This window comes from Rattus norvegicus, chromosome 3 (genome assembly GCF_021556685.1).
Source record: "Rattus norvegicus strain SHRSP/BbbUtx chromosome 3, alternate assembly SHRSP_T2T, whole genome shotgun sequence".
Classification (NCBI taxonomy): Eukaryota; Metazoa; Chordata; class Mammalia; order Rodentia; family Muridae; genus Rattus; species Rattus norvegicus.
The window spans coordinates 60,314,830-60,328,932 of record NC_141536.1 but is presented as its reverse complement, the minus strand read 5'-3'; the positions used below and the strand labels follow the sequence as shown (position 1 = coordinate 60,328,932).

At 41.3% G+C, this 14,103-nt stretch overlaps 1 protein-coding gene across 3 annotated transcripts in view; it reads left to right on the top strand.

The window, feature by feature from the left end:
* Pde11a (phosphodiesterase 11A) overlaps nucleotides 1-14,103 on the top strand; it is a 370,466-nt gene that overhangs the window by 154,949 nt on the left and 201,414 nt on the right. For all 3 annotated transcript variants that reach the window (NM_001127480.2, NM_080893.2, NM_001127481.3), the window contains 1 exon segment: nucleotides 4,903-4,967. In NM_001127480.2, coding sequence (NP_001120952.1) covers nucleotides 4,903-4,967 — 65 coding nt within the window.

Below are 14,103 nucleotides of genomic sequence, written 5' to 3'. Positions count from 1 at the left end.
TGGCAGTAGTGGGGTGTAGACTGCACCGGAAGCCTTCAAAATCAGACGGCGTGGCTCTAAAGCAGCTTCAGGCACATCATGGGCCCAAGGCTGATGTCTCAATGGCGGCCTAACTTGTTTGGCGTATACCCCTGTGGCTTTGTCTTCAGTAGTCTCCTTGCTGTACTTCTTTTATTCCTCTCTTGCTGGGACTCAGGCCTGCTGCTTTTTTATTCTTACCTTGTTCACTGTTAGCTGTAGGCTAGTGAGTGTTGGATTCCCTTCCTTGCCATTCAGGTTTCTTCCTACCCCTAAATAATTCTACACAGCTCAGTAGCCCGTACAAGGCGTTCATACAAGTATTTAATTTATGAAAACATTTCTATCCACATTTGTATATTTTTCAAGATTTCAGTACTTCATTGTTTTTCCTAATCCTGTTCAATTCAGTACCAAAGAAGAACTTAAAGCTTTTGAGACCCGTGGATGGGTACCACATGTTTATGGTGTCAGTTTAAGAGTCTGAAGTAGGTGCATTGAGAGTTTGAAGATAGACTGGGCTCCATGCTAGAACACTTTTTCAAAACAACAGTGATAAAAAACTAGAAAATATAAAAATGTCAGCGAACAAATATTGCAAGTGCTTGTGACATGTTCTACATGTGCAATGTCACGAGAGGTTTTCCAAGCAAAAAAAAGGAAAAGAGAAAGCAAAACCAAATCAAGTGATTTTAATCTGAAGGGTGTTGTATGGGGGTAAAACTTAGAGTAAAGATCTTTTCTTTGAGCTTCTGAAGAGTCAAAGTAAAGGGAAATTTTTTATAGATTTTATAATCCCTTTCATCTAGAAGGAATCACATCAGGGTATAAAGAAAAGAAAGTCTGATCCTGTGCTTTAAAATGTAAATATTTTATAGAGATAGATAGATAGATAGATAGATAGATAGATAGATAGATAGATAGATAGATAGACAGACAGACAGACAGACAAGGAGGGAGGGAGGGAAGGAGGGAGGGAGGGGGAGAGAGAGAGAGAGAGAGAGAGAGAGAGAGAGAGAGAGAGAGAGAATAGGAATGAAAACATTGGCCCCTGAGATTACAAAGCCTTTGAAGGTCATTGATCTGCCATCTACAAACCAGAGAACAGGGAAAACTGGTGCTGTACACCAGGCAGGAACCTCAGAGGCCAAGAATGCGAGTCCTGGTCTGGGGCCAAAGACAGAACCAGCTGTGCCAGTGTCTCAGGGCAGGGCAAGAGGAACATCCTAGTTTAGAGCAATCTCACCCGTGCCCTTCCGGCCTGTCCAGACTCTCCGTAGTGGTGATGACCTTTGCTCATCGTACTGATTCAATTACTCACCTCGTCCCGAAACATCCAGAAGTAATGTGTTGCCAACTATCTGGACATCCTTAGGCTAACCAAGAGGACAAATTCATCATTCTAAATGTTGTTGAAGTTTGGCGATTGTGTTTACTTGATAGCTCCCTGCTTTGTGTGGTACCTCATAATCACTAGATAATTAATGTTTAAACAAAGTTCTGCCAGTATCAACATTTGATTATGACTATATTTCTTCCTAAAGATACAGAAACCTAAGAATTAGTATGTAAATCAGTTTTTACATAGTTTTGTAGTTTACATTGTTAAAAACTGCAGTCTACAATAGTATCTTTGTTTCTCACACTGATTGTAACTTTAGGGGCTCCCAAGACCATCCTCTGTTTCAAATGACTGGCTGGAAAGACTTAAAGAATATAGTGGTGATGAACTGTGAGGCCTGAGCCTTAGTGTGTAGAATCTTAACCGAGGCTCTATCGCAATAACCCAGTTGGCCATCCATCTATTTAGCTAACTTTGCTCTCTGTTCTTCGAGAGGTCGGATGACACTATGCAGCTCAAGACACTCTACACGTATCCGCTAAATCATACTGTTGGTGTGGCTCAAAGCGCCATTCTAAATCACATTGTTGTTTTCTGGCTGTGCCAATGTCTCCTAGCACATAGACTTGTTTATCAGACATTTCAAGATTTAAAGGTTTCTCTCCCAGGAGCTAAGGGCAAGTATGAAGATTAAATTCTCTCCCTCCCCCTCCCCCTCCTATTTCTCCAGCTCCCCCTCCTCCTCACCCCCCTCTCCCCCTCCCCCTCTCTGTGTGTTCACACGAATGTAGACACTCATGCATGTAGAGGACAGTGTCAGCATTTGCACCTCTAATGTCACCCATCTTGATTTTAGAGACAGTGCCAGGGTTTCTCACTGGGACTCAGCGGGTAGGCTATGCTGGCTGGCTAGTAAGCTGAGGGAATCTGTGTGACTCTGTCTTCACAGTGCTGGAGTTACCAATGTATGTCCCTTCACTCAGTATTTTTATTACACTTTCTGGGGAGTCAAAAATAAGTCTTTACGCTTATGTGGCAAGCACTGAACTATCCCCCAGCCATAAATTTTTTACTTATGAATCTTGTGTGATTTTTTTTTTTTTGGAAGGGAGGAAAGTTCTATATGTAGGTCTGGCTGTCCTGGAACTTGCTATACAGACTAAGCTGGCCTTGAACTATAGAGATCTGCCTGCCTCTGCTTCCAGAGTGCTGGGATTAAAGGCTTGTGCCACCCCATCTCACACATTATATCTGATTTTTATCATGACTTCATGGACTGGTTTACTGTGAGGTAACAGCACTTGGCAGATGTGTACCTATAGCTCTCTATAAGGAAGGGGAGGGGGGAGGGGGATGTTTGCCCGGATACTGGGAAAGGGATTAACACTAGAAATGTATATAAGAAATACTCAAGTTAATAAAAAAAAAGTTGAACCTGTTTTACTATTATTTTGTTTTAGGTTTTTAGGGTCTGATGTAGCTCAGGATAGACTCAGAATCTCTAGGACTTCTTGAACTTCTCACCACCCCCTTCCACTCCCAAGCGCTGAGATTCCAAGAAAGTGCCATCATGTTTAGTGTACGCAAAGCAAAAGATCCAACCCAGGGCTCCCTGTTAGGCAAGTTCTCTACCAACCAAACTACAATCTCCAACCCTTGGCCTTGGTGTTTGTTTTGTTGTTTTGTTTTGTGTTTTTGTTATTTATTTTGTTCAGGATGTTTTGTTTTGTTTTGTTTGGGGGTTGTTGTTTTTCTGCTTGTTTTCATTTTAGTATTTTTAAATGCTCATCATTTATATTTTAAGAACCAAATTCTAGCTCAGGTTCTATCAAGAGGTGTTTATATGTCTTATATTCTTCGTGATTCTATGCCTATGCACCTATAGCTTAAAATTCCTCATTCTATCTTATAAACCAGTGCATACCTACTGCATGTGTGTGTGTGCATGCACATGCGCACACCACACCACACACACACACACACACACACACACACACACACACACACACACACACGGGTGGAGAGAGAGAGAGAGACTATAATTACAAATAAAAAATACTTTAAAAAGCCCTAACTGGGGGCTGGGGATTTAGCTCAGTGGTAGAGCGCTTACCTAGGAATTGCAAGGCCCTGGGTTCGGTCCCCAGCTCTGAAAAAAAGAACCAAAAAAAAAAAAAAAAAAGCCCTAACTACAAAAGTATACAGTGAACATAAACCTCTTCCTCTGTAGGTGACTTTTGATCATGGTGTTTTATCACGGGAATGGAAACCCTAAGCAGGAGTTGAAACAATGCTACCAAACGGCTACATTACATGGCTACATTCTTTTTTTTTTTTAAGTGATTAGTATTATCTGGGACAATGCAATCAGAAGCACTGGGCTTTGATTTTCTGCTGCACAGCAAACATGCTTTTCTGCGGCAGGAATTTTAATGTTCTATAAGTAGTAAAATTAAGCCATAAATTAAAGTTGCTGATATTGAAGAATTCAAACTTACTTATTGGGTCAGAAAATAAAAAGCTATATTCTTGATGTCTAAAACCAGAAACAATTGATGACGTTTTATTAATTTATTATTTGACTAATATATATGGTGCCAATCCAAGTTACTTTAAGTTACTTTTAGTCTGTGTTTATTCATATTGAACACAGTATATAGTCAACAAATAATTATGAAATGAATTTTAAAATGTTTATTTGTTTATATGTTTGTTCATTCATTTATTTATTTGGAGATAGGATCTTACTGTATAGCCCTTGCTGACATGGACGTTCTATGTAGGGCAGACCAGTTTTGGAACTCATTGAGATCTGCCTGTCTCTGCCTTAGGAGTATTGGGATTAAAGGTGTGTGCCAGCATGCTCAACATAGAATTTATCAGTCTGTTTTGCTTTTGAACAAGTCATAGTTAACTCACATAATTAACAGCTGCAATCCTACTTGCTCTTGCTGATGAAGGCAGAATGGAGTAGTGGGGAAATGCACCATGGAATCAAACCATCAAACCCTGGTTTGAATCTCAGTTCTACAATCTACTGTCTACATGTCTTCCTGCATAACCATTTAACCCCTCTAAGCCCTACCTTCCCTTCAGTAGTCTGGGGATCATCTACTTGGCCAATATCATGTAAAAATTTACCCATATGCAAGGATTGGCTACAACTTGCATATGCCTCATTTGTAATAAAATGGCAGGATGAACCCTACAGTGTGTTTTGTTTTGTTTTTTAAAGAAAGAACTTGATGCGCTTTAGGCAAAGTAATGGAGAGAAATTGCAAAGAGTGAAAGATCAGGCTTGCAAGCCCGGGTACCGAATAGATCTAGTTAAGTGGGGGTGTTGATGTTTGCTACTGAAGAAGTCAAGCACAAAATGTGCATTAGACTTTTCTTCTCTTCTCTTGGGACCTCTCCACTGAAATGGCTCCTTAATCCCCAATTATCGTAATGATCATCACAGAGATGAAAATGGTTATTGCACCATTTGGAGCTGTGGGGAAGCTTTAATTGACTTGGATTTGCTGTCTCTCTGTATGACACAGGTGGTGAAGTTTACCAAATCCTTTGAACTGATGTCCCCAAAGTGCAGTGCGGACGCGGAGAACAGGTAAGGCTCATGGGGTTCGTACTTGTCTTGTGATGCTCCTTGGTCCTTGATGTTAGCTGCATCGTTTAATGCTTTGAGGATAGGAGTTGCTTTGCTCTGTTTCATCAGGTGCGGCCACCTCCCACTTTCCTGAACTTCATTACTTTAATAAAAGCTATTGCTGAACAATGAGTGTGTACAGGATGTATCTCTCTTGCTCTGTGTTCTTAAGACAAACTCGTAGGATGAGGTCAGATGGCACTAGCCTGCTAACCTAGCTGCTCGGAAAACTGAGTCAAGAAAACCCCAAGGTCAAGGAACACCATTGTTATGGAATAGGACCAAGGCATGGGAAGGCAGTGGAATCCTAGCTCAAAACAAACACTGAGAAGAGGGCCAAGGGTTTAACTCAGTAACAGAGTGTTTGCCTGGAATGAGAGTCTCTGACTCACAGTCAGGACCACAGGAAAAGAAAAGACTGAAATTTAATACTTGTGACACGTTATGATCTTGCCTGTAGACTTTAATGCCACCCTCCCCTGAACTTTGTAATGGTTTGAGGATTTCAGAATTGCTTTTGCAAGGAGAATGGAATACCTATGAAGGAAGCCCATTTTCTACAACCACCAGCTTTTATTTTTGTTCTACATCAAGCATGTGACACCAAACATCCAACATTGAAGCTGTAAATAAATAAAGTTAGTTTTTCACATTCCCTAATTATTCTGAAAACACAACTTTCTGCTTCATGTTGATCCCTTGCTTGTTAGTAATTTGGACAATAATATCTTCTCCTGACAGGAAAGTGTGTTTTCAGCAGTTTGTCTCTGTTGGCATCTTTGAGGGCTGTCACAATAACAGTGAGGGTCAGAGATAGCCCAAGAGTACCCCTTAGGTTTGCACTCCTAAGAATAATATCTGGGCCACTACAAAAGTTGATTCTCAGGACCTTGATTCATCTCTGGAGGGAAGGCTAAGAAGTAGTGAAATTAAGCAAAATGCACAAATTTAGAAAACAGTGGCCAAGTGCTGAGGACAAGGTAAAGATGCCACTCCCAGTCCTGATACCCGTGGCAGTGATGCGAGCTACTTCTGTTCATTAGGGGCCAAGTGTGCTGGTCGTGTGCTGATTGAGAAGAAGTGCTTCACCTCCCCAGATTTTTTGAAGTAGACATGATTAATCCTAAAAGACAAAAGAGAAAATCAAAGGTAGGCAATGTCCTAGCTTACATTAACTGTCCACTTGACACAGCCTAGTGTCACCTGAACAAGATCTCTCAAGGGAGTGATTATGTTTATCAGGTGAGTTGTAGGCATGTCTGTGAAGGGCTGTTTTAGTTGTCTCCATTGATGTAGGAGATGTAGGAGAGCCCAGATGATTATACATGGCTCCACCCCTAGACAGGCAGGCCTGGGCCTATATAAAAATAACAGTTAAGTATAAAGAAGTGAGCAAGCAGGAGAGCAGGCAGGAAGCAGCATCCCTCCATAGTTTCTTCTTTAAGCTACTGCTTGAGGTCCTGCCCTGACTTCCCTCATGACATACTGTGACCCAGAAGTGAAACCCAAAAGAATCCTTTATCCCCAAGTTGTTTTTAATTTCTATCACAGCAATGGAAAGAAAACCAGAATAAGCAAGTTTACATCACCTGGTGAAGGCCCCAGTAAGAAGTAGCCTTACATCCAAAGACAACTCTTCTGAACTGTAAACTTTGATTCTGTTGTGATGCTTAACTCAAAATCCAACAATTGATCCCATAAAATGAATATCTTAGGTTAATGATTCTCAAATCTAGCTGATCAATTAAAATCAAGTTTGGAGAATTTGGTAAAAACTTAATTCTGAGGTAAATGCTGAGATATTCCTATTAAATATATTGGAAATAAAATACAAAAATCTATATATTTAAAGGGCTGTCCAGGCAAATGTCTATTTCAATATCCAAAGGAAATTGGAATCTTAAAAATATGCACTATTCTCTTTAATTTTGGAAAACAAATATTGTATTAGTTACTCTCAAAATACCAGACAACACAACTTTAAAAGGGAAGGAAAGGTTTATTTTCACTCAGTTTGCGTGTAAATCTGTAACGATGGGAGAGTCACCGTGGCAGAAGCATGAGGCAGTCAGTCATATTGCATCCAGTCGGGAAGCAGAGTGCAGAATGGCTCACTCACCTCACTTTCTCCTTCTTATTCAGTCTAAGACCACAGGCCATGATGCCACCTGCATTTAAGGTGAATGTGCCCACTTCAAGTAATCTAATATAGAACCACACACACACAGAGATCTGCAAACGGTTGGCTCCTGCGTGATGTTAGGTCCCCCAAGGTTAATTAGATAGTGTTTGCCATCACAGAAACCAGGAAGTCAAAATGGACACATTTATTTATTTATTTATTTATTTATTTATTTATTTATTTATTTATTTATATCAATTGTATACATTTAAGAGAGGCCTTGGCTATGTGGTATGCAATTCCATTTACAGAGCATTGTTTCAAAAAGCAAAATTATAGTAGCAGAGAGCAAAGAAGCAGGAGAAGAACTTCAGTGAGAGGTTGAGAAAACAGGGATCCAGTTTATGGTAGACGTCTGTACCTTGTTAGTGTGTCTGAATTACTAGATATAAAGATATTTGAAGGGATTCACAGAATTTACACTAAAACGACTTGTGATCTCTGGGGTTTGTACTTTAAACGGAAGGTTGAAGCTGTTTGTGGGAAGTTGCTTATGTTCATGAGAGTACAATTGCGTTGGCATCTGTGTTTCTTCATGTCAGGCAATCTCTATCCAGCAAACATACTTAGGCACTGGCGTCTACTCAGAAACTTCCTTAAATGGAATGTTGTAAAATGACAAGAAGTAGATTAGAGAAAATATCTATAGATGTTAACTTCACCAGTCATATCTCACATGCTGTGTCTCCCGTCTACACGGCTCAATTTCCGTCTACACAGGCTCTGTGGAGTTCTTCAGACATATCCTTTAACATTTCAGTGCTTCCGGGCTGCTGATTTTTTCTGCCGTTGAGCATGCTCACTCGGTTACTTCAGAGCTAAAATCTTCTGATTGTTTTAAAGAACTTCCATGTCAAAATGAAGTGACCCAAGACCTAGACTGCCCTTGGAAAAGTTTCTGATAATAAAAAAAGAAAGGTTGGCTTTTCTTTAAAAAGACAAAAGTGCCCCTGAACTCTGACATTATGCGACAGTCCCGTCTTTCTATTTATGGCTTCTAAATTAATGGAGAACGTTCATCTATCTCAAAATGCCTTCCATTCTTTGCCCAGTAGTTTTCCTCTTGCAGATGTGGATTCCGTCAGTCACTGATTGGAAGCGAAAGAAGTAAAGACAAGCAGCCCCAACACGTAGTTGGCTAGAAGCACAGAGGGTGTTAAACAAACAACAAGGCTCTGGATCACAGCCTTTCTCTGACATCGTCAGCCCTTGTTTGCCTTCCATCACATAATATGTTCCCCATGCAGATATTGTCCATTAAAGCCCCCCAGTACAGCCTTTAAAAGATGGTTCCTATGGCTTCAGTAAAGATATTTCAGGACACTACTGCATTCTGATTAACGCCAGTTTGAGGCTTGCCAATTCTTACCTACAATCCTTGGAGACTGTTTTTTTCTAAACAATTCTAAAGTTCCGTCGCTGACTCATCAGTTTCACTTAGCCTCTTAAGCAGCCAGTTTCTTCCTGGTCATGCCCATGGTCTATATTCAACCAGTTCTCTCTCTTCTCTCTTCTCTCTTCTCTCTCTCTCTCTCTCTCTCTCTCTCTCTCTCTCTCTCTCTCTCTCTCTCTCTCTCTCTGAGATACATACCTGTTTCAGGACATCCTTGACAATACCTTCTTCTTCTACTGATAAAAAGCCATTTTGTGTTGCCGTAGGTTCCTGTGCCTTTTTTCCCCTAAATGTATTCAATGAAGACACTTCTTTAGTGAACAGCCATATCCTGACTCCCTGCTGCCCAAGGCTGAGAACTGTGTCAGGTGACAGGGCTACAGAGATTTTAATAGCAGAGGAGCCTGTCCTCAAGGATCCAGTGGTCAACCAACAGTGAAAATAGACTAGGAACACAGTAGAATATAATAGAACATAATCAAATACAAAAAATGTAACCAGGTCTGACCCAGCCTCCAGATTACAACTACAAAGAGCCACATTAACAATGATAACTCCTACTTCTGCTCAGCCAATTCTCTCTAGAAAGACAGGTGTCCGGACCTTGTCAAAGCAACCTTTAAAGATTTCAGGAAGTCTCTAGGATGCCTCATAACCATGCTTTATTGCTGAATCCTGTTTTCCCCATGCACCACCCAGAGCTCTTGACCTTCGGCATGACATGCAAGCATCTGCCCACTCCTGAACTCCTGTGTGTACAGCAGGAGTCGCCACCACTGTTCTGCACAGTTCCCTGCACTCTCTTAGATGCACTGGTCATTTTCCCCAAATCTGAACAGAACTGATCATTTGTGTGGAAATCAGGAAATGTATACTTCCTCTGACTTAGTATGTTGCCTGGTTCCTAAGTGGCCCTGTGTGTGCAATGATTTTTATCACCATTAGCAGAATATAAGAATCTAAACAGGGATATGAAGGGACAGTTATTTGCATGAGTTGGTGCTTGTGAAAGAAAGGGACTATGAAGATAAGGCTTAGGTATCTGAGCCTGTTGACCGAGAAGGAAGATCAATAGGGAGGTCAAAGGGTAACTCAGTGATTAACTCTCCAAGGTCTTTTTCTATACAGTGTTTGTGCAGGGTGTTATGTTAATACAAGGGATGGTCTCTATAGAGAAAAAATATTTTTTCTATCCTGATTTATTTGCCAAGACAGGACCCTATTAACAAAAGGTAGAGAAAGACAGAGGTTATGCCTTTCTCATGTATTCACGGGAGCTACCAAGGGAAAGATGTGTAACTCTTAAAGAAGAGCTTCAGAGCTACGGTTTGATTACCAGAACCCTCATGGAACCTCACAGGCATTCATCATTCCAGTTCCAAGGGATCTGGCACCGTCTTCTGGCAGTAGGCAAAACTCTCTCTCTCTCTCTCTCTCTCTCTCTGTGTGTGTGTGTGTGTGTGTGTGTGTGTGTGTGTGTGTGTGTGTGTGTGGACATGTAGGCAATACACTCAAATATAGAAAATAAAAAATAAAAGTAAATCTTAAAAAAAAGAAAGATCAATATATTGTGGAGAAGTCTAAAGAAAAGAGGTGCTGAATACAGGACAGTAAATTACAGGAAAGGAAACAGTCTATATGGAGTTCACTTCAGGCCAGTAAGGTTTAATGTTGTTGTCTGTGGTGGTCAAATGTTATCCTCCCTCATAAGACAAGGGTAAGGGCACCCTCATTATCCTATGACCTACTTTATGGCAGGGAGCTTTTCTTGGATCTGCTTCTCAATTTCTCTCAGCACAAAATAACCCTATGGTACAGGGCACATCTTTGTGTGACACAGTATTGTCTCCAATGGCAACCAGCTCATTTGAGGATGAACGGGAGGTGGACCTCAAGGAAAGCTTTTGTATGTGGAAAGACTTCAGTCAGGCCTTACAGGACCTAACTAACCTCCAGGGAGGGGAACTGTCATAAGCAGAGACTTTGAAAGGAGAGACTGAGAGAATGAACACCGGGGCTGTGAGCTGTTGTCACAGGATCATCATTATTGCTGGTGATGGTCCCTGATTCCTTGTTGTAACCAGCTGCTGAGAATGCCATCTGACTGAGGTGAGAATCCTACCAGGTCCTTCTGCTATGCCCAGAGACACTTAATTGGCTTAGAAACTGGGGAATTACGATAGTGATGTGATTGGATGAGGTTTCTGTCTTGACAAGTCATGTGGGCTAGGATATGGGAGGACCACAGTCAGGGGGCTAGGATGTGGGAGGACCACAGTCAGGGGGCTAGGATATGGGAAGACCACAGTGGTGTGGGCTAAGACATAGAAGGACCACAGTGATGTGGGCTAAGACATGGAAGGACCACAGTGGTGTGGGCTAAGACATAGAAGGACCACAGTGGTGTGGGCTAGGATGTGGGAGATTCACAGTCATGAAGGCTAGGATGTGGGAGGACCACAGGATGGGAAATGTAGGCCAGAGGGATTAAATCCTGCATTTAGCAAAGACTCTTCTGTGGAGAACCTCCATGGATCCCCTGTCCTTAACTTTACCAGATCAACAGTCATCATCTTTTAGCTGCTCTTTCTATGCCTCAGTCTCTAGACTCTCATGTCCTTTACCTATCCCCTAGATATGCTCCAGGTGCAAGGATTCTGTGAGGAAGTACTCCATGCCAGGGCAGGCTTTCTTGGAGTTCACAGAACCAGGATGCATCCGAGAGAGGCAAGTTCTGCTCCTGCTCACAGTGAGGCACTGTCTCTGTGGGGACGGCCACGGTCATCTTGTGTGGTCAATACTGACGTGCACACAAGAAACAGGATCTCACCCAAACCAGTCAACTTTCTTCCTCCCTGGGGCTCAGACTAGGACCTTCCATCAGAAAGCTACCTTTGTGAAGCAGCTGAACAAACCTTCCTAGAGCATTTGTTCTGTTTTTAAACAGGATTCCACTTCTGGCCTTATGCACAAGCCTTTCATTTGATAATGTAGTCATAAGAGACAAAACAATACTTAAAGAAATATCAATACTTAAAGTCTTTACTTAATTTAAAATTCTTTTGGTCATGTTTTATGTATCTTTGCAAGATAAATATGGATACTTTAAGAATTGAACATTCTGGGCTGGAGAGGTGGCTCAGTGGTTAAGAGCACCAACTGTTCTTCCAGAGGTCCTGAGTTCAATTGCCAGCAACCACAACTGTCTGTAATGAGATACAATGCCCTCTTCTGGATTATCTGAAGAAAGCAGCAGTGTACTTACATACATAAAATAAATTAATAAATCTTTAAAAAAGAGAATTGAACATTCTTAGCTCTTATATTTAAAGTATCAAAAATCGTGTCCTGGTATCTATAGTTTCTAGGAGGCTACAACTAAATGAAGAATATTTTCAAATAATAATTTAATGGAATTTGGTGGGAATATAATCACTTAAAACCCAAATTCTATAGCTATTTTATCTTCTCTGGTTAAGGGAACTATAGGGACAATCTATTTTTTTAATAGAAAGAAGGAATTTTTGAATTCCATTTGTTACACCCAGAAAGATCAGAGAAAAATAAAACCAGAAATCTTGGAGTATCCAGTAGGACCCACCCCTTTGTTGATGGCTCTCCGTCCAGCTTACTTGTTAAGTGCTTATCCAGCATGTGCAAAGGCCTGGGCTTGATCCCTCCAGCTATTAAAACAGAAAACCAAAGACCATCTGGTGGGTGGGCCTTTGAAAAGGCAGGCAGACAGTAGATAGCTTCAGAAGTTTAAAAGCTAAAGCATTCTTTAATAAGTGCTGGGCGAATTTAACAGTCAGAAAAAACGGCCTGCTTAAACCCAGAGCCAGTCAGTGCTGCCTTCCATGGCAACACAAACTTTACCGATGGAATCAAGAATCCCGAGTTGTATTCTCCCCTGAGGATTTATATACACTTCCTGTTGATGGAGAGGGAGAATCACTTTCTTCAGTGATATAGCCACTGACAAGGGGCCCATGTTCCTACAAACATTCACCCATGCTGTAAGCAGCCCTAATGAAACTCATTAGGACAGACAGACAGATGCGCACGTGCACGGGTGCAGAGAAGAGGAGAGGGAGGAAGAGGAAGAAGAAATGAAAGGAGAAAAGGAAGTTCAAGGGGGCTAGTTGGGAAGAAAAAGAGAAGGAGCAGGAGGCATCACAGAAGGTAATGGGAAAATATGATTGGTGCACACTGTGCACATGAATAAAAGTGACATCATAATAGTACTGTGTATAATTAGCATATTGAAAAAATATTATTTAACATAGGCAGATTATCCTCAGTCATCTGAATAAATTCTAGGCAATCACAGGAGCCTTTGTCAAGGAAGGATCTCTGGTGATAGAGTCAGAAGTTGGAGTCAGACATTTTGAGAAACAGCCTGTCACTGCTGGCTTTGAAAACAAAGGAGGGGACTATGGCCAAGCAATGGGAAAGACTCTAGAAACTGGAAAAGGTGAGCGACTGGAACATCTCCTAGAGAATTACAGGGTATTAACCTGCTGCTCTTTGAAGCCACAGAGTTTATGGTAATTTGGAAGAGCAGCAGTAGGACACTTGTATAAGGATTTGATTTGAAAAGCAGTCCAAGAAGAGAACTCAGCAGTAAATGAAAGACTGGAGGAGAGGCAAGCAGAGTCATCAAGGATCCAGGGGCTCGAGGAGCTGGAGGTGAAACTCACAGGAAACTGAGAACCTCCTGCACTAGGGATTGTGAGATTTTGGGCATAATTGCATTGTGCTTCCTTTCAGTCTGTGCCTCTTTTACCCTTGCCTGGCACGGGTATGCTGCAGCCAGCTACTAGCAGACTTCTCCCCTCTGCAGTGATCTGGGAGGCTCTGACCTCACCAAGCCGTAACTTCAAGTCACAATAGGTCACGTCTTAAAAAACTAGGGATAGTAAAAAGATGAAATCTTTTAAGATTCAAGAAATAAACACATACACAACACACACACACACACACACACACACACACACACACACACACACAAAATCTCATGTTGTCAAGCCTGGCATAGAACTCCTAATCCTCCAATTTCTACCTTAATTCTGGGATTACAGATGTGCATCACCATGCCTGGATTCTAAAAACATTTAAGATGAAAAAAATGGACTTATTTTAAATGTTATTTCAGAGAAATAGTATTGTTTAAATGTGATTCCCAATCCAAAATTCATGTCTACCCCGACCCTCAAAAGGAAACTTCATATGGACATGAAGACAGAATTAGTTAGGCATCTTGAAATTAAGTAAAGCTAAATTTAGACCCATTGGCCGGTTCACCCAGTGACTCATGCCTTTCTTAGAGAAGTAGAAGCACAAGGCAGGTGCCATGTGAAGACAGGGAGAAATTAGAGTGTGCTATCTTCAAGCCAGGACCCCCAGCACCATGAGGGAAGGAATTACTACTGCCTTAAAGCTAGCGGTAATTTGTTCTGACTGTCCTAGGAGAATAATACACTCATTATTAAATGAAGGCAATAAAAATGATAAATCCTATT